Here is a 27,469-nt window from a genome sequence, read left to right on the forward strand (position 1 = left end):
TACTGAATACTGTGGAAAGTGGAAGGAATCATGATTTTGACAGAGTAATATAGTAATTTCTCTATTTTTTCATAGATGATACAGAATTAAATCTAGAAGATGCTTTGGGTCATGACACAGGTATATGAAATATCATATTTTATCTCTTTATACTATCTCTTACATTAAATGTTGCATAATTTTTAAAAATTCACTAATGAAGAAAATGTTGCATGAATGTTTCACAAATGTATGTTTGGGCATAGGTTGAAGGGATACATAAGTACAGTAGAGTCTCACTTATCCAAGCTAAACGGGCCAGCAGAAGCTTGGATAAGTGAATATCTTGGATAATAAGGAGGGATTAAGGAAAAGCCTATTGAACATCAAATTAGGTTATGATTTTACAAATCAAGCACCAAAACATCATGTTTTACAACAAATTTGACAGAAAAAGCAGTTCAATACGCAGTAATGTTATATTGCAATTACTGTATTTACGAATTTAGCACCAAAATATCATGATATATTGAAAACATTGACTACAAAAATGGCTTGGATAATCCAGAAACTTGGATAAGCGAGGCTTGGATAAGTGAGACTCTACTGTACTTGTTTCACACATATAGTAAGTGTAAGCTTCTCTTCCATTCTGATCCTGGTGTCTTGGAGCAGATCTCTTTTGAGAAGTGGGAAAAAGGGCGTATTAGGCCCTGGGTAGAACTTGAAACTAAGTATTATGTGTATGAGAAAGAGAAAATTCTGTATTATCAAGGCAGTTCTATTAAATATTTTTAGCATTTCATATTGATTGGAGAATGTAACTTCTGAGTTCCTAAGTATTTTGAAATATGTTAATGTTTGGGGGTGTCTTTAAAGCATTTAATTAAGTATACACAGTGGTAACAGACGAATCTCTGCATGTGTTTGCAGGGATAATTAGTTACTATCATGTTCAATTAAATTTGAGAGCCGGAAGGGCACCACCTTAGCCTAGGTGGTGCAGTGTTCATAAAGCAATAATAACTTCAGTTTTGCCCCTGCCTTCTTCTGAAGAGTGTGACTTGTCCAAGGTCACCCAGTGAGTTTCCGTGGCTTAGTGGGGATTTAAATCCTGGTCTCCAGACTCATAGTCCAGTGCTCAAACTATTACACCATGCACAACTTTAGCTTGAACTGGCCATCTCACTCCACGCTCACCCCCCCCCCCCTTTTCTCATAGCTGCCTTTACTTTTGCCAGTTGGCATCAACTATAACTACAAAATGTGTTTTCTCAGGAGCAAATTCTAGTAGTGAGACAAAGCCAAAAGGGTGGGACCGAATATGTCAACATGTTTTAGCATAAAACATTTCTGCCAGTAATTAAGCCTTAGAAGAGGCATTTAACCACTTAGAATAGTGAAAGAACAGTACAAAAGGTGGGGAACCATCAAATGACAAAAACTGGAAACAGTTAGGTGAAAACATATACCACAGTAATGTACAGAACAGAGTACATAGAGGAAATGGTACGGTTTAGGTCTGAAAGTTCCAACATTGATTAAGACGAAGTAGAACTATTTAATTCTAATGTAGTTGTGTATGTAGTTGTGTAAGCGTAGATAGCAGCCAATTGCTTATGTCCATTAACATTCTGCTTATTTACTAACATTTTTCAGAAGATACAGAGCAGCAAGACTATGTGGATGAACATGGTAGGTTGTTTCATTGCTTTATTATAACAGTTTATTATGAACTATGTGTCAGTCTAGTTTAATGTATTGTCAAAGGTTTTCATGGCTAGAATCACTGGGTGGCTATGAGTTTTCTGGGCTGTATGGCCATGTTCCAGAAGCATTCTCTCCTGACGTTTCACCTATATCTATGGAAGGCATCCTCAGAGGTTATGAGGTCTGTTGGAAACTAGACAAGCGAGGTCTAGCTATAACCTCTTTCACAGAAATAGAACAAAGGGGAGAGGAGGGGGAGTAGCTTTATATGTCAAAAACAGTTACGTTGCAGAAGAAATGCAAGACTGTAATCCGGGAAACCAGCTTGAAAGCATCTGGATAAGAATCAAGGGAACCGGGACTCAAAAAGATCTTGTCGTGGGTGTCTACTACAGACCTCCGAGTCAGGATGAAGGACTTGATGAAGCCTTCTGTCAACAGCTGACCAAACAGGCACAAAGAAGAGATATAGTAGTCATGGGCGATTTCAATTATCCCGATATCTGCTGGAAAACAAACTCAGCCAAGAGTACAAAGTCCAACAAATTCCTCACTTGCCTTGCAGATAATTTTATGGTCCAGAAGGTAGAAGAGGCAACAAGGGGATCAGCAACTCTTGATCTAATCTTAACAAATGTGGAAGACCTGATCAATACAGTTGAAGTGGTTGGATCCTTAGGGGCAAGTGACCATGTGCTCCTGCAGTTTGCAATACAAAGGAATGCTGAAACTAAGACAAGTCAAACACGCATTCTGGACTTTAAGAGAGCTGACTTCCAAAAAATGAAGGAATTACTGAGCGGCATTCCATGGACGCCGATATTAAAAAACAAGGGAGTTAAGGATGGATGGGAGTTTTTCAAAAGTGAAATACTCAAGGCGCAAATGCAAACAGTGCCAACAAAGAAGAAAAATAAGACAAGTGCAAAGAAGCCAGAATGGATGTCCAAAGAACTTCTAACTGAGCTAAAGCTCAAAAGTGACATGCACAAGAAGTGGAAAAGGGGAGAAATCACCAAAGAAGAATTCAAACGTATAGCCAACACCTGTAGGGAAAAGGTTCGCAAGGCTAAAGCGCAAAATGAGCTCAGGCTTGCCAGGGACATAAAAAACAACAAAAAAGGCTTTTTTGCTTACGTTGGTAGAAAAAGGAAGAAAAAGGAGGCGATAGGGCCATTGCAAGGAGAAGATGGGGTGATGGCGACAGGGGACAGGGAAAAGGCAGAACTACTTAATGCCTTCTTTGCCTCGGTCTTCTCACAAAAAGAAAGCCATCTTCAACCTCAGCAACACGGAATGGACGAAGGACTGGGGGAAATCCAACCCCAAATAGGGAAACAAGTTGTCCAGGAACACTTGGCCTCTCTAAACGAATTCAAGTCCCCAGGGCCAGATCAGCTACACCCAAGAGTACTGAAGGAACTAGCGGAAGTTATTTCAGAACCACTGGCAATTATCTTCGAGAGTTCTTGGAGAACGGGAGAAGTCCCAGCAGATTGGAGGAGGGCGAATGTGGTCCCTATCTTCAAGAAGGGAAAAAAGAACGACCCAAATAATTACCGTCCGGTCAGCCTCACATCAATACCAGGCAAAATTCTGGAAAAGATCATTAAGGAAGTGGTCTGCGAACACTTAGAAACAAATGCGGTCATTGCTAATAGTCAACACGGATTTACCAAAAACAAGTCATGCCAGACTAATCTGATCTCTTTTTTCGATAGAGTTACGAGTTGGGTCGATACAGGGAATGCTGTGGATGTAGCGTACCTGGATTTCAGTAAGGCCTTCGACAAAGTCCCCCACGACCTTCTGGCTAACAAACTAGTAAAATGTGGGCTAGACAAAACTACGGTTAGGTGGATCTGTAATTGGCTAAGCGAACGAACCCAAAGGGTGCTCACCAATGCGTCGTCTTCATCATGGAAAGAAGTGACAAGTGGAGTGCCGCAGGGCTCCGTCCTGGGCCCGGTTCTGTTCAACATCTTTATTAACGACTTAGACGAAGGGTTAGAAGGCACGATCATCAAGTTTGCAGACGACACAAAACTGGGAGGGATAGCTAACACTCCAGAAGACAGGAGCAGAATTCAAAACGATCTTGACAGACTAGAGAGATGGGCCAAAACTAACAAAATGAAGTTCAACAGGGACAAATGCAAGATACTTCACTTCGGCAGAAAAAATGGAAATCAAAGATACAGAATGGGGGACGCCTGGCTTGACAGCAGTGTGTGCGAAAAAGACCTTGGAGTCCTCGTGGACAACAAGTTAAACATGAGCCAACAATGTGATGCGGCTGCTAAAAAAGCCAACGGGATTCTGGCCTGCATCAATAGGGGAATAGCGTCTAGATCCAGGGAAGTTATGCTCCCCCTCTATTCTGCCTTGGTCAGACCACACCTGGAATACTGTGTCCAATTTTGGGCACCACAGTTGAAGGGAGATGTTGACAAGCTGGAACGCGTCCAGAGGAGGGCGACTAAAATGATTAAGGGTCTGGAGAACAAGCCCTATGAGGAGCGGCTTAAAGAGCTGGGCATGTTTAGCCTGCAGAAGAGAAGGCTGAGAGGAGACATGATAGCCATGTACAAATACGTGAAGGGAAGTCATAGGGAAGAGGGAGCAAGCTTGTTTTCTGCTGCCCTGCAGACTAGGACACGGAACAATGGCTTCAAACTACAGGAAAGGAGATTCCACTTGAACATCAGGAAGAACTTCCTCACTGTGAGAGCTGTTCGACAGTGGAACTCTCTCCCCGGGGCCGTGGTGGAGGCTCCTTCCTTGGAGGCTTTTAAGCAGAGGCTGGATGGCCATCTGTCGGGGGTGCTTTGAATGCGATTTCCTGCTTCTTAGCAGGGGGTTGGACTAGATGGCCCATGTGGTCTCTTCCAACTCTACTATTCTATGATTCTATGAGGTTTATGTATTTGTGGAAAGTCCAGGTGGGGAGAAAGAACTCTTGTCTGTTTGAGGCACGTTTGAATGTTGCAATTGGCCAGCTTGATTAGCATTTAATGGCCTTGCAGATTCAAAGCCTGGCTGCTTCTTGTCTGAGGGAATACTTTGTTGGGAGGTGTTAGCTGGTCCTGATTGTTTCTTGTCTGGAATTTTCCTGTGTTCTGAATGTTGTTCTTTATTTACTGTCCTGATTTTAGATTTTTTTCGATAGTTGTAGCCAAATTTTGTTCATTTTCATGGTTTCCCCCCTTTCTGTTGAAATTGTCCACATGCTTGTGGATTTCAGTGGCTTCACTATGTAGTCTGACATGGTAGTTGTTAGAGTGATTCAGCATTTATGTGTTCTCAAATAATATGCTGTGTCCAGGTTGGTTCATCAAGTGCTCTGCTATGATTGACTTCTCTGGTTGAATTAGTCTGCAGTGGCTTTCATGTTCCTTGATTCATGTTTGGGTGCTGCATTTGATGGTCCCTGTGTAGACTTGTCCACAGTTGCATGGTATACGGTAGACTTCTGCAGAGGTGAAAGGATCCCTCTTGTCCTTCGCTAAATGTAGCATTTGTTGGATTTTCTTAGTGGGTCTGTAGATAATTTGTAGGTTGTATTTTCCAATGCGGTTAGTGGTTCCCTTGATATGGTAAGAACACTTTTCCTCTGCATGAATCTTTCATTAATCTCGTGACTTTTTTCTTGGCCTTGCAGCTATTTTGATGTCTATGGTAGAATATCCATTGGCCTGTAGAGCCCAGTTTAGGTGGCTCAGCACACTTTGGAGGAGATGGGGTTCACAGATTCTTTTTGCACAATTAATTGTGCTTCTTTTTTTACTTGGGTGATACAGTTTTTATGTAGGTATCTATCAGTGTGTGTAGTTTTTCTGTAAACTGTGTTGCCCAATTGTTGTTTGGGTTTGCAAATGACTAGGAAATCTAGAAATGGCAGTTTTGCTACATTTTCTTTTTCCATGATGTTTGGGTGGACGCTGTTGAGGTGGTCCAGGAAAGTGTTTAGAACCTCACAACCTCTGAGGAGGCCTGCCATAGATGTAAACGATACATCAAGAGAGAATGCTCCTGGAACATGGCTATACAGCCCAGAAAACTCACAGCAACCATTTGAAAATAATGTTTGAAATGATATTTCATGTCCTTCTCAAATACACATGAAATTGTTCACAAGTACTTTCCTGTGAGAATTCCAATGTTAGATGGCTGAAGACATTTGCTGCATGAGGCTAAATGAAAGAATGTCATTTTCATTTGATTTCTCTTTATGGAATTCGACTGAATGAATATTTGAATTTTGCTTCAATACTGGTGATAGAATAGCACCCTGCAACTTATCTGAGTTATCTTTCTCTTTACATGGCATACCACTGCCATGTATAACTTCAGAGTGACCACATATTTATAAAATAACATTGAGACTCAAAAAGTGAAAGTGTAATCTCTTCTCATTAAATTTAATGGTGTCATAAAAAAGATGAGACCGTCATACAACTCCCAGAAATCCCAGCCAGTTTGCCAGCTGTTAGGATTTCTGGGAGTTGAAGGCCAAAACATCTGGGGACCCACAGGTTGGGAACCACTGATTTGGACAAACAGCTTTACATGGCATGATTGTACACTAACAAAATTATTTATGCTTTTAGCATGTATTATTTATTTATTTATTTATTATTCAGACTTATATGCTTCCACTCCCCTAGGGCTCAGGGTGGCTTACAAGAACAGGCTAAAATCTAAAACAATTTTAAAATAGCAGTAACAGAAATCAAAAGCCTGCCGAAACAAGTGTGTCTTACATGCCCTGCAAAAGCCTGATAAGTCCCGTAAGGCAAGGACTTCAGGTGGCAGAGTGTTTCAGAGTGATGACGCCACTGCCATAAGACACAAGGTCTTAAAACTGGGAACTTCCAGTAGATCTTGGTCCTCAGAAATTTTAGTTGCTCTTGTCTGAATGTGATTTATTGTTCCAATATCCCACCTTTCTCCTGTCATAGGATCCAAGACAACTAACAATATAGGTCAAAATGAAGTGCTGTTAGAATCCTCATTATATAAAAGTTAAAGAAAAATGAACTTTCCTGTTACAATCCTCAAATCTAAAACAGTATATAACAGTCAAAAGCATAACAGTATACAAAAGTATGATGTGCTGTAACTCCTATAGCTGATTTCCTTTAAGTCAGGATGAGGAACACTTTCCTGTTCTTTGCGGGGTGCACACAGAGTGACCAAAAAAAAAAAAAAAAACCTCCACTTGCTTGGGTGGAACAACAATACCAATTCTCATTCTGGAAAACAGTTCCAAAATGTTAAGTAGTACTAGGGTGTGCTGATGAACTGTCATTTCTCTTGTGTTTCCAGAAAAGCCAAATTGCCGTTTTTGGCCAGAGAAAAGACAGTATGCTGCAAGTCAGCCCATGCAAATGGCATTGGGACCACATGTCCCTACCCTAGTTCATGTATTTAGCTGCATTTCTACATATTACTTGTAGATAGTATGCATAATAAAATCCTTAAGTCCAGTTTTTGGTGCTGTGGTGCTTGTTTGTTTCCCTTTTGGTTGAGATAAAACTGACTTGGATTGCTTCTGTGTGCAAGACTATTACCATGAGTTCTGGTTATGTTTTTAGTGAAACTTGACTGTTAACACACTTTGCACCAATGTTTTCTTGTGAATTAGATTATACTGTTCTCTTTTCAGATGAAGAACCTTTAACTGAATATCATCATGAAGATATAAATGGTGAAAATATAGCATTATGTAAACTAGAAGACAGAATTATACTCATTACTGGATTGAATACTTTGTTCAGTAGCAGCTACAATAATGGCTTCTCATGTCTACTCAAAATGTGTGGACTTGAGTGGGGGGACTTGAACAGAAAGCACACTGATGTGGGAAATAGCATAGAACCTACATATACTTTATCAGCGTGATATTTTGTGTCATCTTACGTAATAATGTATATGGATACATTAAGTGAATTAGTACATTGGTATAGGTATCACATGTGATATCTATACACAGAAACTTTCTGTTTGGGTGTGTTAATGTGCCTTCAAATTATGTATTGACTTATGGTTTGCTGTTGTCTTCATCTGAAATATATCCTATAGCATCTAGTATTCCTTGGTAGTCTCCTGTTCTAATATTAACCAGGCTGACTCTGCTTAACTTTCATTACTTTTCACACAGCAATATTGCTATGCATGTAGGGCCCTCAACTGCATTTCTAAATAGATAGAAAATATAAAATACTTTTCAACGTAGCGCTCTGCTTGTGAGGTATAATTTAACACATATTTATTTTGAAATAACTTGTTCCTGTAAGTGTTATTTTGATAGCTTTGTTTTACAAAGTCTAAGATAGTTGTTTCACATTATAAATCTAGGAGAACCAATTGGCATAACTGAACACACGCATGAACGTGAGTTTTTAAAAAGCTATTCATTTCTGTTTACTGGAAATATAAAATATGCAAACAAATAATGTAAAAAAATCCCATATTCATATTTTATCTCCTATTCATGGGCACATAGAAATGAGTCACCTCCTCATTTTTGAGAAAGGAGAACTGACACTAGTAGAGAAATATTGTCAAAGTAATTCCAGTAGTATCATGTTATCTAAATGTAATGGTTGACACTGCTATGAAACCGCGCAGTTTGTCAGAGGTACAAAATCCAATTTTTTCCTAGTTACCTCCCACAAACTGATAGTTATCATTTTTTATGCATATTACATATGATTACAGTTTGGAATATATAGAGTATACATGTTACCGGTGGATCTCCTGGTAGCGCAGCGGATTTAACCACTGAGCTGCTGAACTTGCTGACCAAAAGGTTGGTGGTTCGAATCCAGGGAGCAGATGAGCTACTACCAGCTTCTCCCCAGCTTCTGCCAACCTGGCAGTTTGAAAACATGCAAATGTGAGTAGATCAATAGGTACTGCTTCTGCAGGAAGGTAACAGCGCTCCATACAGTCATGCTGGCCACATGATCTAGGAGGTGTCTATGTACAACGCCGGCTCATCGGCTTAGAAATGGAGATGAGCACCAACCCCCAGAGTTGGACACGACTAGACTTAATGTCAGGGAAAAGCCTTTACCTTTACCCTACACGTTACCGGTAGCCCTTTAGTACGTGCATTGATTCCTTTTGATTTCTCTCATTCTTTGTGTCTCTGTGGCAGCATTACACTGCCAAAATGCGTTTTGTAATAAATAAAAATAATAAAATGTTCTCAAATAACTTTGTTTAATAAGTAGTTATATTTCCTCCATGGTTCTACTCTAAAAGCAACCTCATGTGCAGTGTTAAATAGGTGAAGAATTTCCCAAGGCATACCTCAAAGCTTGGAAAAGTTTTCCTGCCTTTTTTTTGGTCCACCTGCTATAAGAAGAACAAAACCCAAATAATGGCAATTCTTTTAATAGAGAAGCATTATCAAGACCCAAATAAACTTTGGAATCCATTTAGTAATTTCTTTTAATGTTCTTGATTTCCTTAGGCAACGTTAGATTAGCAGGGAACTTTTTCACACTTGTTCATACATTGGATTGTCTATGCCAAGTGAGATTTGACAATGTTGATGTTGTTACCCCTTAAGCCTTGATAGAAATCCTTTGTTAAAATATTCTTCTTGGGATTTTCAGGATCTCTCCATTTTAAAATTTGGTTGTGGCTCTAACCAAAGCATATTATCGAATTTACTACTATCATTTTTTTTCTCTGCCCCATAGATGAAACAGAAGATTCAGATTCTTTTACTGAACATATTGAATCAGGTATGTGTGCATATATTCTCCTAGATGGGGAATATAATATAAGTGAAATAGTTAATAAATGTAAAACTTTTATTGAGACAATTTTTCGTAAAGTGCTATTATCAATTGTCAACAACTGTATGTGCAACTTTAAAATAATGTGAAGCCTTAAGAGTGATGTACTTCAAATTTATTTGACTTAGTATACAAACAGATATTGTGCACCTTTGAGACTCAGAGAAAGAAGGTTGCAGCATGAGTTTATGTAAGAGTAAGTTTTTTAACTGATTATGTGTGGCTTTTTCATAGGTTATGAAATCATGTTATCTGAATATAGCTTTATCCCTTTGCAAGCTCTAAAGGTATTCAGATAATATAGATTGTTTGCATATTATTTGTATGGTTGTAGAATATGCACATATTTTTAGATAAGCATTTATTTGCCAGTTATCTGAGAAGTACAAAAATATATAAGGGCAATGATGTTGTCTGGTTTCCAGGCTGTACAGCCATGTTCTTGCAGCATTTTTTTCCTGACATTTTGCTTGCATCTATGGCTGGCATCTTATATAAGGACAATTTGTCAATAACCCTTCACTGTGCCAAGAAAGGAGAAGGTATTTCCTTAATTGAGGGCAAGGCTATGTAAATCAATCATGGAAAGAAAATTTTTAATGTGACATATTAAAGCTGACATGTGTGAACCTGATGTTTTTCCTCCCTTCTCATTTTTTTAAGCATAAGAATCAATCTAAGGTTGAGCCATACTAGTATGGACAGAATGTAATCTGAAGGGGAGCATTGGCAGAGGGGAAGGGCACTTAATATTTTTATCTCTCAGTTTTTTTCAATAGTTTCACAACTATTTTTACCAGCCTAAATACTGAATATGTGTTGGACATTTCATGGGTAAGATGAGCACACTTAATCCCTTTATGCCGACTATATTTCTACTTCAGAATTCACACATATGCACACAGATATTGCTGCAATTTGTAGCTTTTTGTTGAGGCCCTGGTTCCTACACCGAGCCTTTTACTGAGCATATAGCATGACAATTTAATCCGGTAGTCCTGTGAGTCATTAGACTAGTCTTTTATTTTCACTTTTCGGGTTCCTGGATGCTCCTCTGTTGTATTTGATTTCATACTCAGCAGTTAGGCTAATTAAAGAGTGAAATTTACTAGCCAACCTGTTTTAATGTAATTTTTTGACTTACAGAAACTATTGATAACTATAACATATCACCAAGGCCTCTTCCTCACAGCTGAATAAAATCCCAGATTTTCTGCTTTGAACTGAAATATATGGCAATGTGAACTCAGATAACCCAATTCAAAGCAGATATTGCAGAATTTTCTGGCTTGATATTCTGGGTTATATGGCTGTATGGAATCACTTCAGAGTTATTTTTGCATAACTTTTAATGCATAGTTACTTTTCACTGAATTATCACTTTAGAATCATTCTGTAGTGTAGATGTGGTCAACCATCCTTGCAAATTCATAAAATTATTGCTAAATTGAGAATTTGAATTTTTTTAAACAAAAAACCCTGTATGCATGCATTATGATTTCAAAAATGTGGTGTGTAATATTATATTGACCATCTTGTTCGCTTTAAATTACAGTCCCCAAGTTACAAACAAGATAGGTTCTGTTGGTTTTTTCTTAAGTTGAATTTGTCTGTAAGTTAGAACAAGTACCTTTAAAATGTAGTTCCAGCCATATATACATATATGCATGCTTTGGGTGGCATTAGAAATGGTTAACACCCCTATGGTGTTTGTTTTCTGTCTGTGCCCCTGTTCAGAAAATTTTGCCTTACCTTCTTTGAGAATTGGATTTTGAGAAAAATTGGCTTCTTGTGGAAACAAGGATTGGTGATAAAACTTCAGTGGAAACATCTTTTCCCCATGACAACTCTTTCAAGAATGAATTTCCCTTCTGAGAAGCAGATTTCTCTCACTTCCTGTTATCTCACCCCCGTTCTTAACTATGAGTTGTTTGTAAGTCAGATGTTTGTAACTCAGAAACTGCCTGTACTGGAAATTTTAATAATTTTTAAAACAAAAGCTTATGGCATTGTAGAATAACACATTTTAAAAACTTGTTCACAGAAGATGAGAGAGAACATATGGAAGACAATGGAGCTGTTCAACCTCATGAGACAGGTTTGTAGAATACCTTTCTACAAACAGCACTGTTGTGTTGCGTACTAGTTTGCTAAATTTCCGTAGCTTTACATTAGTGTTGTGCTTTTGTATTGAATTGCTGCTCATTTTGTGTAGTTTCATTCGTGTCATCTCATTTTTGTATTTGGCTCCTGCTAATGAAAATGGGTTGCCTATATAACATGAATTTTTGTCTGCCTAATGAAAAACACTGAAGTTTTCGTGCCATTGGCGGCAATCGGAGGGCTTCTGAGGCTGGTCCCCACCCCTTGGTTTTGGGGCTAGAGGTGTGAACATCGCGATACTCGGAGGGCATTTCGATCCCTTTTAGCACACCAAATTTTAAAATGTTTGGATCTTCCCCAGAGTAATAGTGTTATTAATAATATTATTAACACTCATTTGCATATTTCAAATGCAATGCGGAGACATTCCTCTCCCAGGCTCAGCTTAGATTCCCAGAGTAGCTAGCTATCCTTCTGTATATTAACCCCCATTTCCACAGATCAGATCTAATGCAGAGGCATTTTCCTCTCCCAGGCTCAGGTTAGATTTCCAGATACTTCTTAATACATATATTATATATAAATATTATTACATTAACCCCCATTTCCATAGATCAGATCTAATGCGGAAGCATTTTCCTCTCCCAGGCTCCACTTAGATTCTCAGATACATACACACACACACACACACACACATATATATATATATATTTCCATCATTTCTATCCCGCCCTTCTCATCCGAAGGGACTCAGGGAGGCTTACAAAACTGCCAGAATTCGATGCCAGTATCCAACAATACAAAAGAATAAAACATAAGCAATTAAAAACAGATTTAAAATAATACAAAATACTTGAGCCGTTCATCCACAAAACCTTGTACATAAACCTTAGTCCAGACCGAGTCAAAGCCAACAAAACTTATTCTTTGAAAGCTCAGGGAGCAGCAGCACCAGGAGAGGAGCTGTTTTGCTTAAGAGTGACCTGATTGGTCGTATGCAAATGAGCAGATGCCAAGATTTGAAAGATGAGAGAGTCAAGGATGGCAGTCGAAGGGGGAAAAAAAAAGAAAACCCCAATTGAACATTCTATGAGAGTTGAAGTCAGTAAGTGAGGGAGTTAGCTGGAGAGTCATGATAATTTGTTAGTCAATAAGTAAGTGTCATGGAGGATATTAATGAAAGGTGGTTAGAGAAGTAGTCAGAAGAATAAGTAAAAATAATAGAAAATCGGTATTTACGTAGTAATATCGCATTCCTTTTTATGAAGAAAAGATTGGAGGAGAGTTGTAATAAAATGTTGTTTCTCAACTACTAAGCATTTATACCTTTGTAACCATTACGCTTTTGCCACAAGAACGTTATAAATAAACTAAGTTACTGTTACTCTTTAAATAAAGACTCTTTCTCAGTATCCTGAATATAATTCAAGAAGTCACAAAAGGTGGAAGAAAGATTAAAGAGTCATTTACTTCTTTGGTGGTATGTTTGCGTAAGCGGATAACCTGACCTCTTTCTGACTGTTTTACATTTTTGATGAGATAATTAAGTAAAGGGACTTTTCTATTACGCAACAAGTTGGAATTACCTCACATACTGAAATGTTGGCAGCGGAGGAATAGCTAACAAAAGACTCCCTTGCCTGAAGGTTTCTACAGGCATCACTAAGGTGAAGGTGTGCGTCTCACCCCCATTTCCTCAGATCAGCTCTAATTCAGAGGCATTTTCCTTCCCAGATCCTTCACACACCCATTGGTACATATCAGCTGTAAGCCCTCTGTCAGTACCTGCTTATTGTTACGGGGCAGAAACGAAAGGAAAATGAAAGCAAGCACAATAACTGTGTGGCTTTCATTTTGTGTCACCTCTCATTTCCTACGAAATGTCATCATTCGTTTTGTGTAAACAAATGGTTGAAACGAAATGATAGCATGAAGGAAATTAGGAAACATTTTCGCGCACATCTCTTCTTTACATACTAATGCTCATACTATTACTAATATACTATACTTCGGTGCCATCAAACTTTTTATCTAGTTAATCAATTTTGTGGTGAGACTCAGTCTAGACACATAGTTTTCATTACAGGTAAAATGTTACATTTTCATAAGGACTGAGCCTTTCATGTGCATCTCTTTAGCATCTCTTTCTTTATAGATGGCTTTTCATATTTATATCTGGAATTAGTTTGTTTTTATGCTTAAAATAACACACACACACACACACAATTCTCCAATATGTGGATAATTTTGCTTTGTATTTTATGCTTTAAAAACCTATTGGCTATATTTTTCAGGGCCTAAATTTTACAATACAGAATGCAATTGAACCCATAACTTGTATCAATTAGTTTTCGAGATTGTACCCACATGCACTGTACTGTACTGTCAAATGTGGTAAACTCAGATATTTGTTCGCTGATTCCTTTGTAGATGTTTTTGTCATTCCTACCATCATTCCTTGTTGGTATTTTATCATAAATTTAGCAACTCCTGTGTGAACAGACTTACAGGATTACTGCTACCATGTCTTTCTCCTTTATATTGAAGTGTAATCTTTTAAAATCATGTAAGTTCTGGTGGTGAATTCACTTTAGTAAACCAATCAACAAAATGTTAAAATGTCTATGAAACTAATAATAAATGGCTGTATATCTTTTAATTACAGAAATTCCAGTTCAAGAAGAAGATTATTTGAATGATGATTTAATTGGTAAGTGAATTTTCACAGGCTTCGTTTTCTCATTAAAATATATCACACAAAAACTCAATAAATTTGACCTAAAATTAGAAAGAAAAGAAATAGGCAGTTGTTTCAGCTCTATGGCAAGAAATTGAATATTGTCCTTGAGGTACACAAGATTATAGACTTTGGGAAGTCTTCCTTTGATAAAGCTTTGAAACATTACAAAGCATATTTCTATTATTTCTTTCTCATGCTAAAAGTATGCTCAGTCAAATAGAATTTAATTCCTCTAAGGCTTTGCCCTGCTCTGCCCACCTGGCAAACATGTGCTAATTCTGGTTTCAGGTGAGAGTCTGACACTAAAATGTTTGATCTCATAGAAACTTTTTAAAAATCCTGTAATACTGTATAGTAAATTGCTTCTGCAGTTTGGTAGAGGGAGGAGAAAAACCATAGGGAAATGGTTTATGCCAAAAGAGAGAAAAGGAGCTGTGTAGAAAACGTCTTACATAGAAAGACTTACATTGCAGAAAGCATAGTTGTGATGCTCAGTCTGCAGTTTTCTCAGTGCTTCTGAAGTAGGTTTTATTTGAACAGGTCTAATGAACTGTTTTCCTGAGCACTATAGTATTTAGTTTTTGTCTAAGTCCAGTCGTGATCGACTCTGGGGGTTGGTGCTCATCTCCATTTCTAAGCCGAAGAGCCGGCGTTGTCCATAGACGTCTCCAGGTCATGTGGCCGGCATGACTGCATGGAGTGCCGTTACCTTCCTGCTGGAGCGGTACCTATTAATCTACTCACATCTGCATGTTTTTGAACTGCTAGGTTGGCAGGAGCTGGGGCTAACAGCAGGCGCTCATTCCGCTCCCGGGATTTGAACCTGGCACCTTTCGGTCCGCAAGTTCAGCAGCTCAGTGCTTTAACACACTGAGCCACTAGGGGCCCCAGAAAAGGTTGAGATCATATAAATTCCTCCCCTCAGGATTTAATATTAGATTAAAAGAATCTGTATGGAAAGCAAAGGTTAGTAATTGGCAAATGAGTAGTACTAGCAAACATTTTGGAATTAATGAATGATGCTAAGTGATAGAGTAGTTGAACATTAGATAATGTCAGACCTGCAAATATGATTACCTTAAATCAGTGTGGTCCAACCTGCGGCCCACCAATTCATTTTTGTTGGCCCTTGCCCTTCTTAACTGGAAAATATTTTAATTTAACATATGGAAAAAATAGTTTACCCTTCTTACTATTTTAAGTTTTAAAGAAACGTTTTCTTTCTGGAATGTCTCTGGCCCTCACATTCCTATAGTAAAGTTTGATTGTCCCTCGGGTAACTAAAGATTGGACCACACTGCCTTAAATGATTCAGGAAAGATTTTGTTTTAATTATTTAATTTTGAGAAGTTACTTGAAAATGAAAAAGGAGGATGTAACTTACAAGATGTTGTTTTTCCCAAAAGAATGTGCGTGCTAACTTCTAAGGAGTTGGAAAAAGCAGAGAACTCAAGCATAAAATAAGCGTATATTAAACAGAGAAAGCAGAAATGTTGTATGCAAATTATAAAGCACACTACTTGGATGCTTTGAAATGAAAAAAATCTCAGACTCACAGGAGGGAGCCATGCTGACTTGGGGAGGTAGAGTTCTAGGAGTTGTGGTCCACAATTTTTTTTTAATATTTGCTTTTATACTAACTGTTATACAAGCATAATGCTTGTCATTTAAGTAAGCTAAAAACAACCACTCCTGATTTACCATAGAGTCATATGATACACTACATGTATCTGTCACTACTCATGACAGATGTTTACCTATGCATTCATTACTTCTTCATTACTGCTGCTACTAATTAGCAAATATAGTATGTTTGATGAACAGCTTCTTAGGCCTGTAACTATTCAGAGTGCAGATGAGTCTTAACAGTTGCTTCAGCAATGTGTATCTCTCAAGGCAGGAAATCATTTCTTTTTATTTAGTCATTTTTTAATATTTCTATATCATGTGTGGTTAAAAAATATTTAGGCAGTGTACAATGAAATAACTACAATAAATGTATAAATATTTAGCATGCCACTGGGAGGCATGCTTCTCCTTAGATGGGAAAGAACTGAGAAGTAGCAATGTGAGACTTCAAAAGAAAGCTTTAAAAGCAGATAAACATCTTGTGTCGTGATACAGCTGTCAAGAGTCAGACGCCAATTAGCGAACAAAAATAGAGTTTATTCAGCAGATAAGCCAAAAAGTAATGTTAACACAGAAAAAACCTTGAAACACTTCACTATCAGTGCTTCAAGAGCAGTTCAAACAAAAATATAATTCAGCAACACAAGCAGGTAAAAACAAAGCTAAACAAACTTAGTGCAAACTGCACTTTCTGAGTCCAAGCCCTGCCAGCCGGCTCTGTAGTTTTCAAAGGAACAGTTCCCAAAAGAAAACACCAAATTGGTCAGGAAACAAACAAACAAACTAAGAATGCAGTAGACTGCTTCCACAATGTGGATAAAGCCGAAGGCTCCAAAAGGATGGTGAAAAGACGTCGTCCGGGATTCCAAGGTCAGGTCAGGAGATAACAGCGGTGTCCAAAGAGCAAGCCAGGAGTCAAAAGCCGATAGTAGTCATCAATCACAGGGCGAAGGCAGTAGCAAGGTCAAATTCCGATCCAAGGTCTGAAGAGGGTGCAGTCATCCAAAACAGGTCCACGATAAGACACAGCGAGAGCCAAGCTAGGTGATAACAGCAGATTCAAATCATAGTCCAAGTCCAGTCTTCATGGAAACACAGAGATCCCAATGGCGCCTCAGCAACACCTTGCCACACGCAAAGTGCAGTGGCCAAACATTCCCATTTTATTCCCCTTCCTCCTGGGTGACCAAACACTCACACCCAAACACCAGGTGTCCCAAATCTACTCAGAGTCTGAGCTCCACACAGCTAGAGCTCGTGGATCTGGAGTACCTAGCAATTCGTCGGAGTCCCAATCATCCTGCCCACACTTAGCCCCATGAACACTTAAAGAACCATCCTCCCTTCTCCAAGCATCCCAATTGGGATCAGCTCCTGCAGAAACCCCAGGTTCAGAAGTATCCATAGACCCCAAATCCCCAGACATCTCCGGTGGCTGTGCCCATTCAGTGCCCGCTTCCCCAGCCACCACCTGTTCCTCAGCATCCATCTCCCCATCTGAATCTTCCTCAGAAGATCCCCCATATAGCTCTCTAGGTCACTTCCTGCGCAACTCCTCCAGTGAACCCTCATCACGAGGGTTTTTTCTTCCTCTTCGAATTCCATCCCCATCAACCATAATCCCCGAAGGCGCAGTCACAACAACAGCCGCCTCTTAAAGAGCCACACACACAATAAAAGTTCTTAAATGTTTATTAAATGATGTTTTAAACTCAAAAACACTTAACTGAAGTGTTTCTCTTATAAGGTAAAAGTCTTAGTTCAAAAGAAGTCAAAAAGCAGGAACAAAAGGATAATCCGGATTATCTGTCTTGATAATCCGCATCAAACATAACCCAAATGCCACCAAAGCTGACGCCACGTAATGCTGTGGCTCAAAGGGCTAAAGAGGAGCTAAACGCTCCCAAAAGGCAGCAAACAGAAGCGTAGTCGAAAGCCAGGCCAAGTTTCAAAGACCAAAAGAGGAAACTAGAGACGCCAAGCCAGGAGGAAGCACAGACGTAGTCAGGACTCGAACCGGGTTCAGTAGCCAGAAACGCCGAAGTAGACACGCCAAAGCAGGAGCGCCAAAGCAGGGACGCCAAGGCAAGCACCAAGCTGGAAACGCTGAAGCAGGCTCACCGAAGCGAATGCCAAACTGGAAGTGCCAGAGCAGGAAAGCCAATGCAAATGCCAAACTAGAAACGCCAGAGCAGGAATGCTGAAGCCAACGCCAAGCTGGAAACGGCAGAGCAGGAACGCCGAAGCAAACGCCAAACTGGAAACGCTGAAGCAGGGATGCCAAAGCAAACGCCAAACTGGAAACGCCGGAGCAGGAACGCCAAAGCAAACACCAAACTGGAAACGTCGTTGTCAGGAGCCGAACAGGAGTCAGAAGCCAGGAACACCAAAGCAGGATTCAATTTGGATTATCAGGAAGCTGTACAGCCAGGACCCAAGGAGAACAGGCAGCGACAAAGCAATGTCCCCAAAACGACACCTTGCCTTCTGCAAGGCAATAGCTCTTGAAACTCCACTTTTAACTTACTCTTTGGAGTCCGATGCTGATGAGGCCTCCACCCTGTCCTCATCATCCATAGCTGATCTTGATCTCATTTGTGGACCTCGCCTCTCATCCCTCCAGTCCATCTTCGTTCAAGAATTAGATCTCCCCATGTCCCAGGAGTATGAGAGGCTTGCCAATCCCCTGATGCAGCCCCATGAGCTGGTTCATCATCCACATTTACTTGAGTCCAATCAACATTCTCCATCTCACTCCCAGACCCATCATTCCCAGAGAACCCCTCAAATGTCTCCTCATCCATGGGAGCAATGAATATATCCCGGATCTTTTTCCTTTCTCTTTCCTCATCTGACTCCTGCTCTCGAGTAGACCTTTTAGTTCCTCTACTCTCTGTGAAACCATCATCCTCCAGCATGGACTCCTCATCACTAGAAAACCCATAAAACGTCTCATCCTCTGAAGGAGCCATAAGTATTTCCCGGACCCGCTTTACTTGTTGTTCTTCATCAAGCACTTGCTCTCTATTAGCCCTTTTTCTCCTTCCAGCTGTTTCACCCATAGAACCATTACTGCCCCTTGGCCCAACTACAACATCTTGTCTTAATCAAGTTTGTTGGAACAAGTTTGAATCAAGCAGGCCTATCTCATACCAAGTTAAACCATCTGGTCCAATATTGCCTGTACCTGGAATGATCTTCCAGATATTGTTAGACTTCAAGTTCCTATTTGTCCAAGGAAATATCACAAGTTAATATGACTAATTGAAGATGTGATCTTCAACATATAGACATGATGCCAGTGTTTCCCAGTAGTTGTGAGTGAACTATAGATTTTCTATAATCTTAATAACTCTGTATTATCTAAAGGAATAATGTCTGCTATACCTGTACCCAAAGGCTTTTGTTATTATTTTAATGTAATCTATTGACTTTGTTGTTTTGATTAAAGGAGAAGGATGTGGCAATATGAAATGCAGATTCATTATGAAACTTGCATGCTTTTTAATCTTTAAGTACGATTCAACATTTCTCTAACGTTTGTTAGTTCACCTGTATTTATGTTAAGAAGTCAATTAACTATTTGACTGCAGGAGTAAATTAACTAAGACTTGAACCATAAGTCAAGTTCTCCTTGATATTATGTAGCTTTTCTGAATCAGGAAACAAATAGGTTACAACAGTAATCATAAAGAGGATGGTTTTTAATCTTAGGAATGAGACAACATGAGCTGTTTTCAGTATACCACATAGAAAAACTTCACTGTATTATCTCCGGTACTGTTCCATTATCTAGGTGGAGGCCAAAAGGGGGCCTTGACAGAGGAGAATAGTTCATTTTGGCTGGGGAGGGGGAGTTGAAGGAGGAAAACAATGGGGGAAATCCCCATTGTTGCTGGTTATCCCCTCTTCTTCCCATGTAATAAAAGACATTTGCTTTAATGACGGCAACATGGGTGGGGGGAATTTAATTCCTTAAAGCTCCCCCCCCCCCCGGTAAAATGGACTATCCTTCTCTGTCTAGGCCCCTTTTGGCCTCCACCTAGATAATGCAACAGTACCTTATCTCCTGATCTCATGATAAAGCTTTTCTTCACAAGAGATACAAGATGTAGATATGTATCTAATCAGTATAAGAATAAACTAGCTCTGAATTACCACATTGTGGTTCGTGTGTATTTTTTTATAATAGCAACTACTCACATTGCAAGGGACTGTCCATAAGTTGTTGAAGTACAGCACTCCTTACCATTATCTAGCCTTTCTATTTCTATGGCTGCTAGGAGTTGCAGTCCAACAATACCTGGGACTTGTATGATCCTCAAGTCCAGATAAAGCATTTTGGTAGGCATTGAAAGTACATATAATTTTAAAAATAATTTTGCATTTGGAAATCTACTTTCTTCAGTTGTTATCAGTGTGCATATTAGTTTGTAAAATACTGTAAAATGAGTTCCATCCACATTTTTTTTTTACTACAATGGCTTTGGAAATAAATGTGGAATGCATTGTTTGTTACGTTTTTTTGTTATTGTTTCAAATGATATGTAATGCAAGGTATTGCTCAGGAAGCAAATAAGGTATTTCTGTTACTTAGTCGTGCAGTGTGCTAAATTATGTTTGAGGGAGAAGAAAATTCTCAGAAACTGGATAATGAGTCAGGACTTATATGTCACTTGACTATACAGATCATGGGAACAAGAAAAATACTAGGGAATACTGCTTGTGTCTTGCTTGAAGGGTTTCCATTGGTACTTTAGTTGCTATTATTAGACAAACTATGGTTAGGTGGATCTGTAATTGGCTAAGCGAACGAACCCAAAGGGTGCTCACCAATGCGTCGTCTTCATCATGGAAAGAAGTGACAAGTGGAGTGCCGCAGGGTTCCGCCCTGGGCCCGGTTCTGTTCAACATCTTTATTAACGACTTAGACGAAGGGTTAGAAGGCACGATCATCAAGTTTGCAGACGACACAAAACTGGGAGGGATAGCTAACACTCCAGAAGACAGGAGCAGAATTCAAAACGATCTTGACAAACTAGAGAGATGGGCCGAAACTAACAAAATGAAGTTCAACAGGGACAAATACAAGATACTTCACTTTGGCAGAAAAAATGGAAATCAAAGATACAGAATGGGGACGCCTGGCTTGACAGCAGTGTGTGCGAAAAAGACCTTGGAGTCGTCGTGGACATGAGCCAAAAATGTGATGCGGCAGCTAAAAAAGCCAACGGGATTCTGGCCTGCATCAATAGGGGTATAGCGTCTAGATCCAGGGAAGTCATGCTCCCCCTCTATTCTGCCTTGGTCAGACCACACCTGGAATACTGTGTCCAATTTTGGGCACCGCAGTTGAAGGGAGATGTTGACAAGCTGGAAAGCGTCCAGAGGAGGGCGACTAAAATGATTAAGGGTCTGGAGAACAAGCCCTATGAGGAGCGGCTTAAAGAGCTGGGCATGTTTAGCCTGCAGAAGAGAAGGCTGAGAGGAGACATGATAGCCATGTAGAAATACGTGAAGGGAAGTCATCGGGAGGATTGAGCAAGCTTGTTTTCTGCTGCCCTGCAGACTAGGACACGGAACAATGGCTTCAAACTACAGGAAAGGAGATTCCACCTGAACATCAGGAAGAACTTCCTCACTGTGAGGGCTGTTCGACAGTGGAACTCTCTCCCCGGGCCGTGGTGGAGGCTCCTTCTTTGGAGGCTTTTAAGCAGAGGCTGGATGGCCATCTGTCGGGGGTGCTTTGAATGCGATTTCCTGCTTCTTAGTAGGGGGTTGGACTGGATGGCCCATGAGGTCTCTTCCAACTCTACTATTCTATGATTCTATGATTCTTATTAGTTAGCAGGGTCTTTGGTTTAATGCTGCAGGGCTCTTATGTTTTGAACTGGCATATCCAGAGAAGAGGAGCTGGTATGAAAAGCCCTCTGAGCACTACCAGAAAAGACAGAGAATCTCAGCTACTAATAGCATGGTTCATCCTTCCTGTTCTTTGGTTGCACAGTTATGCAAAACTTGTTCCATTTCATCTAGCTTCACTTGCTGAAGGTCACTGGATGATAAGGCACATGGCTTCCATGTGCTGCCCATGGCCTTCTGATGGCATGACCTATTCAGACTTCTCCCACCATGCTCTGCTTGGAGTCTGTGGGATTTTTTGTTTTTTATTTTTGCAGTTGGCAGAGGCCAACTTATTGCAAAGTTACCCATGGTAAAGAAGAGAGGACAACCTGAACACTGCTTGTTCAACTTTACATTTTTATTATTTTGATCCTACTTGTTTTTCCTTCTTTTTTGATGTCTTTTTCTGTCTCTCATTAGGTTGCTAACTTGAGTGACCAGTAAGAAGTTGGAAAAATTATATGCAGACTTCCTTTATTTTTCATATTTTTTTCTCTCTATAGCAAACCAGTTCTCAACCTTATTCCACACTAGCAGGCTCAAGAAACATTTCCCAGAGCAGAATTTTGTAGAGCTAAAAGTTGGAGTTTTGCAATCTTGATTCTCAATGTCTCTAGCATCAGAAGTAGAAAACAGGCTTAATCCTCGCCCATGTGGTATTTGCCATTTACCCTAAGGTGAGAAAAATTCTGCATCTATAAAAAATGATGCAAAATCTGCTCTCCCCTCCTTAACACTGCCATATCTAGCCTCAATACAGAGTTCATCTTCTATATGCATACTTTGCATTACAATGACATATTTTTCTAGTACAGATTAGGAAACATTTCAAACTCCAGGGAGCTGTTGGACTGCCACTCTCAGCATTCCTCACCATTAGCTTTTCAAGTTGGAGCTACAGATCAACAACTGGAGGGCCACACAATTTCTGGCCCGTTTTTACTGTGTATATTTGGGTGGGGGTGGGTGAGAGAGGGGGTGGTGGTAGGAGAAGGAGCAGAACAGAGTGACTTGGAAGGAGAACATTTTAGTTCCATTGCTCAGTCTCAACTCCCAAAGGCCCATTTTCTAAGTCTCTTCTTGCCTCTCTTCTCCATAGATAACAACTTTGTATTTAACTGCTCAATTTTTTAAAAAAAGGAAAGAAAGAAAGAAAGAAAAGGTAGATACAACCAAATAAAAAACAATGTTCCAAAGTTGCATATGATTTTTAAAATATTTTGTATCCTGGTTGGCCCTCTAATTTAGATCTCCCCTTATTTTTTCAGATACTTAAAGCTTCAAAAAGAATGTCCCAACATCAGGAGGACCAGCCTAAACCATTCTCTACACAGTGGGAGCAGATGTTTGTTATAGACTCTTTCTGACATAACCAACCCAGCAATTCATAAATGTAGGGAGGAAAAACACTAAAAGGCATTTCACAAATGATGACATGAGACTTTCATCTAGGATGTGTAGCTTATAAATTTTATCAATATGGTGCAGAAAACAGTAGAAGGCATTTTTTAAAAAATCATAGATTTTTCATTCATTTTATAGATACAGGATTTTTTAAAAAGTCACTTGTGAAACTGCCTAAAACCTGAAAAAAAGTGCTCAGTTGACATTTTAGTATACATTTAGCATATATTTAGATAGTATATCTTTCTATCTTTTGTAGCATTTAGTATATTGCAAAATTTTATTTTCACCTTATAACTGACCAAGTAATTTGTTGTTTTTGAATTTTTATGTGCTGTTCACATAATGTTAATATGCTATTTATAATTAGCAGTAAATGATTTAAGATTTTAATATATATCTATCTGTAGACATAGTACAACTGGGAAATAATTAAGAGTTAGCAAGGTTTTAAAATGTGATTAGAATAATAATTTGATGTATTTAAATTTATCAAGGAAAACACTAGAAAAAGAGCTGTGAAATTTAGGCTTGGACCAATATATATTGGTTTTGAATATAATTATTTTGAACTTTGGATAAAAGGTAAAGCAAGTACCCTGATCCTAAACACAAACAATTTTGCTAATTTTTTTTTGCAGGGAGAGAGTTGCTTTCAAACTTTTGTTGTGATTGTTCCTTCATGAGGAGCATTTGGTACTAAACTGAAGTAAAAACACTGAAGAATACCACAATAATTTGGATGTATTTAGAGTGGAAACATCTATCTGATATCTGTATGTTCTTTATGACGTTTTGGTTTTCCCTTTGGTTTGATGATGTGTGAACTGCAATTTCAGTAGGATGGTATTGGATAAAGTATTGTAGCACATAAATATATAAGCTACTCTGCTGCAACCAGCTATTTAATAATAGGCTTTTAAAAGTGAATTAGGATTATATCAGAGGCAATGATTTCAGGGTTCCAAAATTTGACTGATAGATCTTAATTTATATGCTTTACCAAAAATGGCTTGTTATAAATCAGTATTTATTAATGAACTCCTTTTATGCATGAATGGAAGGAAACTTTAACAGAGGTGATATGTTAGATAACCATTGGGTGGTGTTGATCCGTAATCTTAAAGCCACATTACTTTAGTTATTTTATCTTTTTATGGCTCAGGAATAGTTTGCATAATGATGCTGTTGCTTAGAAAAACTAGTTGACAGTCTCAGTTTAAACGAGATACACTTTAGTACCATTGAAGTCAATGGAAATACACTAAAATTGTAGTGGAGTATGTGACTTGTGAACTTAGCCAGTGCTTGGATTTAACTGACTTTTTTAAAAAATAGGAATAGTTTTGAGAAATGCAGTATGTGCATTTTTTAATATTAGGGTCCAAGGTATTGAGACATCTATATAGTGAGAATGTGCAGAAAGAATGTGCCCTACATTGCCGTAGGCATGGTCCTTTCCCACACAGACACCATGCCTGAGAATAGAGGAAGGTGATGCCCGTGTCATAACAAAGCCCTTGTTTTCCCTTTCCCCCCTTCAGTGTGAATGTGCTGACTCAGTGCTGGGATAGTAAAGGAAAATAGGAATGCAGGAAGAATCATGCCATATGAATTTATACCTGTCAGCAAACTTGTGTGTCCGTGCCGGTTGAAACAAATTATGGAGAGAAATATTGCAGATTTCTAAGTGACAAAGCAATATCTTTTTATAAAGCCATATATTTTAAAGAAATGGGATTAAATATGATTGTATTTGGCGAATTAAAATTAATTTTGTATAATGGTGACAATATATTTTTAGAATGCTGGAACAAGAGGATTATTATGCTGTGATCATTTTTTAAAAAAAATCTGATAATTATTTGATGTTTACACAACTGTGCCATGAGAGGCAAGGTGAAGGGGATTTTTAAGAGATGTACTTTTTCTTCTGTGTTAATGTTTTCAGCAATAAAGTACAGAAGAAACTTTTTCGCTGGTGGAGTCATTATTGTCCAAAATGCTGACTTATACATCTTTTGAAACATTGATCTGTTTCACCTTTATCATATCCCATTTGAAGAACTAGTTACTTTATTATCTGGCCTAAGGCTTCGCAGAGGCCTGTCCTCACACCCATGTCATACCTTTTGGACTCCTGGAGCCCAGAGATGCAAGATGGCACCCACCCTCTTCCCAAAACCTTCCAAAATAAAAAGAAAACTTATCGGGAGCCATTAGGCCTCTGTTCAAGCCTGATGGAACATACCAATGATGTGCAAGAAGGGGGGGAGGATCGCTCCTGGCCCCCTGTCTCTTAACACTACATTGGTACATTCCAAAGAGCATGCCAAAAGGCATAATGACAAGTGGCATAATGATAAGTTCTTAACCATTTTAGGGGTGGGGGGGAGTTGGGGTGACGATACCATCCCAGTAGTTACCGGGATGGTATGTAACCACCCCACCGGGAAAGCACAGGTTTTTTTAGAGGGTGTGTGGACTTTAACCTATGCTGAATCAGGTATTTTAAACCCTCTTTAGTGCAAATGTGCTGCCTGAAAGCGACCTCAGTCTTCTAGATCCAGATTTACCGACTCCCTCTCTACTCACTATATGGGTCGGTGGAGGCAAGGAACATACATTTGTGCCAAACAGTTCTGAGCACCTTGTCTGCATTTTTAGATCTCACAAAAATAGATTTCCCCAGTGTGTGTGGTTAACATGTACTGCTCGCTCACTATATCCTCAGGAGATTAGTTCCAGGACCCCTCATCAATACCAAAAACTCCTGCAAGGACCTTGTGTAAATGAAGAGAGCTTGAGTGCCACCTGATCTCTTCCACTCCATCATCCCCAATATGCATCCCAAAACTGCCTCAGCCTCCTCTCCTCACCTACCCCACCCTGACAACAACCAGTTCTCTCTTTTCTTCCCTTCCCCGCCCCCATGGCTTTCATTCTTAGCGGGAGAGCACTGCTGAATGGTTTTCATGACAGTCCTCTTGCAGGGCCACCAGGCAGGGTGGGGTTGAGATGAAATGTATCACCCCACTGTTTAAAAAGATTTTTAGAATGCTATATATCTAAAATATATTTTGAATACATGAGTGTTGTTTTAAATTATTTTCAATTTGTAATTAGTTAATCTGTAGATATGGAATCAGTGGATATGGAAGGCCAACTGCATATCTTTGGAAAAAAAATCCCAATTGCAACTGCTGGAGTACAAGTAAAGTGTGAAGAGATGTATTGTCTAATCCCCTTTTCCTGCCCAACAGAGTCTCAACAAAAAAAAAACACTTCTTCAAAGCTGCTTTTTGCCTACAGAGAGTAGCTCCCATTGTTTACAGTTTTGAATTATGGAAGCTGCCTCTACATTTTCCATATAGAAATTGTTGACTGCACGTGATTTTGAGAAAAACCAGGAATGCATGTATTATCCCATATACACTTAAGGAGTACCAATACAATGGGAAGGGAATTGGTGGCATATGGTACCTCATGGGGTTTTGGTGTATCAAATAAAGAAACACATGCTGGATAATTAAGTGCATTAAAACAACTGTTGTCTGAAATGTTTGCACACAGTAACAGCCTACCTATCCCCAAAACCAATTTTAAATTATAATAACAAGAATGGAAAATGTGGCACCATAGAACCCAAGTTATTTCTACTGGCATGAATATGTACAGGAAAAAAAATACTTTATCAGACTCATGAAGTGAACTGAAAGGTGATCAGGATGAATGTCTGTTTTTACATTTGGCGGAATGTATTTTTCTCAAAAAGTCATAACTAATTCATGTTATACATGGATATTGAAGTTTTCCCCCCAAAAGTGCTGTGATGAAGCACAAATAGAGATGAGCTTTTAAACTGTTTTGTATTAATGCTTTTGTTTAATAAAAAGATATGGTGGTCAATGAAAGCCTTTTTTCACGTATTACAGGACAAGAGAAAAAAACACACCAGAAAGGAAAAGGTAAGTTATGTTGAAAATATGTCATTCAAGAATCTACTGGTTTTGCCTTGGCATCTTAGAAAGGTCTGAGCAAGTAAAGTATTCAGTTCTACTACTCAAATTCTGGACATGAATTTCAAAATGTATTTTTTGGTGGCCAAACTAGGTATGACACCGGAGATCTATCATATCATTTAACATTCTTGTATTTCCATGTAATTTCCCAAGGAAGACAAATG

General features: G+C 39.0%; 1 protein-coding gene across 9 annotated transcripts in view; it reads left to right on the forward strand.

Moving 5' to 3' along the window:
- The window catches only part of asph (aspartate beta-hydroxylase), a 141,400-nt gene that overhangs the window by 71,307 nt on the left and 42,624 nt on the right, over nucleotides 1-27,469 (forward strand). For 6 of the 9 annotated variants that reach the window (XM_062980330.1, XM_062980335.1, XM_062980339.1 and 3 more), the window contains 8 exons: nucleotides 76-120; nucleotides 1,639-1,674; nucleotides 7,358-7,399; nucleotides 8,050-8,085; nucleotides 9,405-9,449; nucleotides 11,548-11,601; nucleotides 14,272-14,316; nucleotides 27,219-27,251. In XM_062980330.1, the coding sequence (XP_062836400.1) occupies nucleotides 76-120; nucleotides 1,639-1,674; nucleotides 7,358-7,399; nucleotides 8,050-8,085; nucleotides 9,405-9,449; nucleotides 11,548-11,601; nucleotides 14,272-14,316; nucleotides 27,219-27,251 (336 nt within the window). The remainder of the gene's footprint in view (nucleotides 1-75; nucleotides 121-1,638; nucleotides 1,675-7,357; nucleotides 7,400-8,049; nucleotides 8,086-9,404; nucleotides 9,450-11,547; nucleotides 11,602-14,271; nucleotides 14,317-27,218; nucleotides 27,252-27,469) is intronic. The other 3 variants (XM_062980331.1, XM_062980333.1, XM_062980336.1) reach the window with 3 other exon arrangements.

The sequence above is a fragment of the Anolis carolinensis genome, chromosome 4 (assembly GCF_035594765.1).
Source record: "Anolis carolinensis isolate JA03-04 chromosome 4, rAnoCar3.1.pri, whole genome shotgun sequence".
NCBI classification, from domain to species: Eukaryota; Metazoa; Chordata; class Lepidosauria; order Squamata; family Dactyloidae; genus Anolis; species Anolis carolinensis.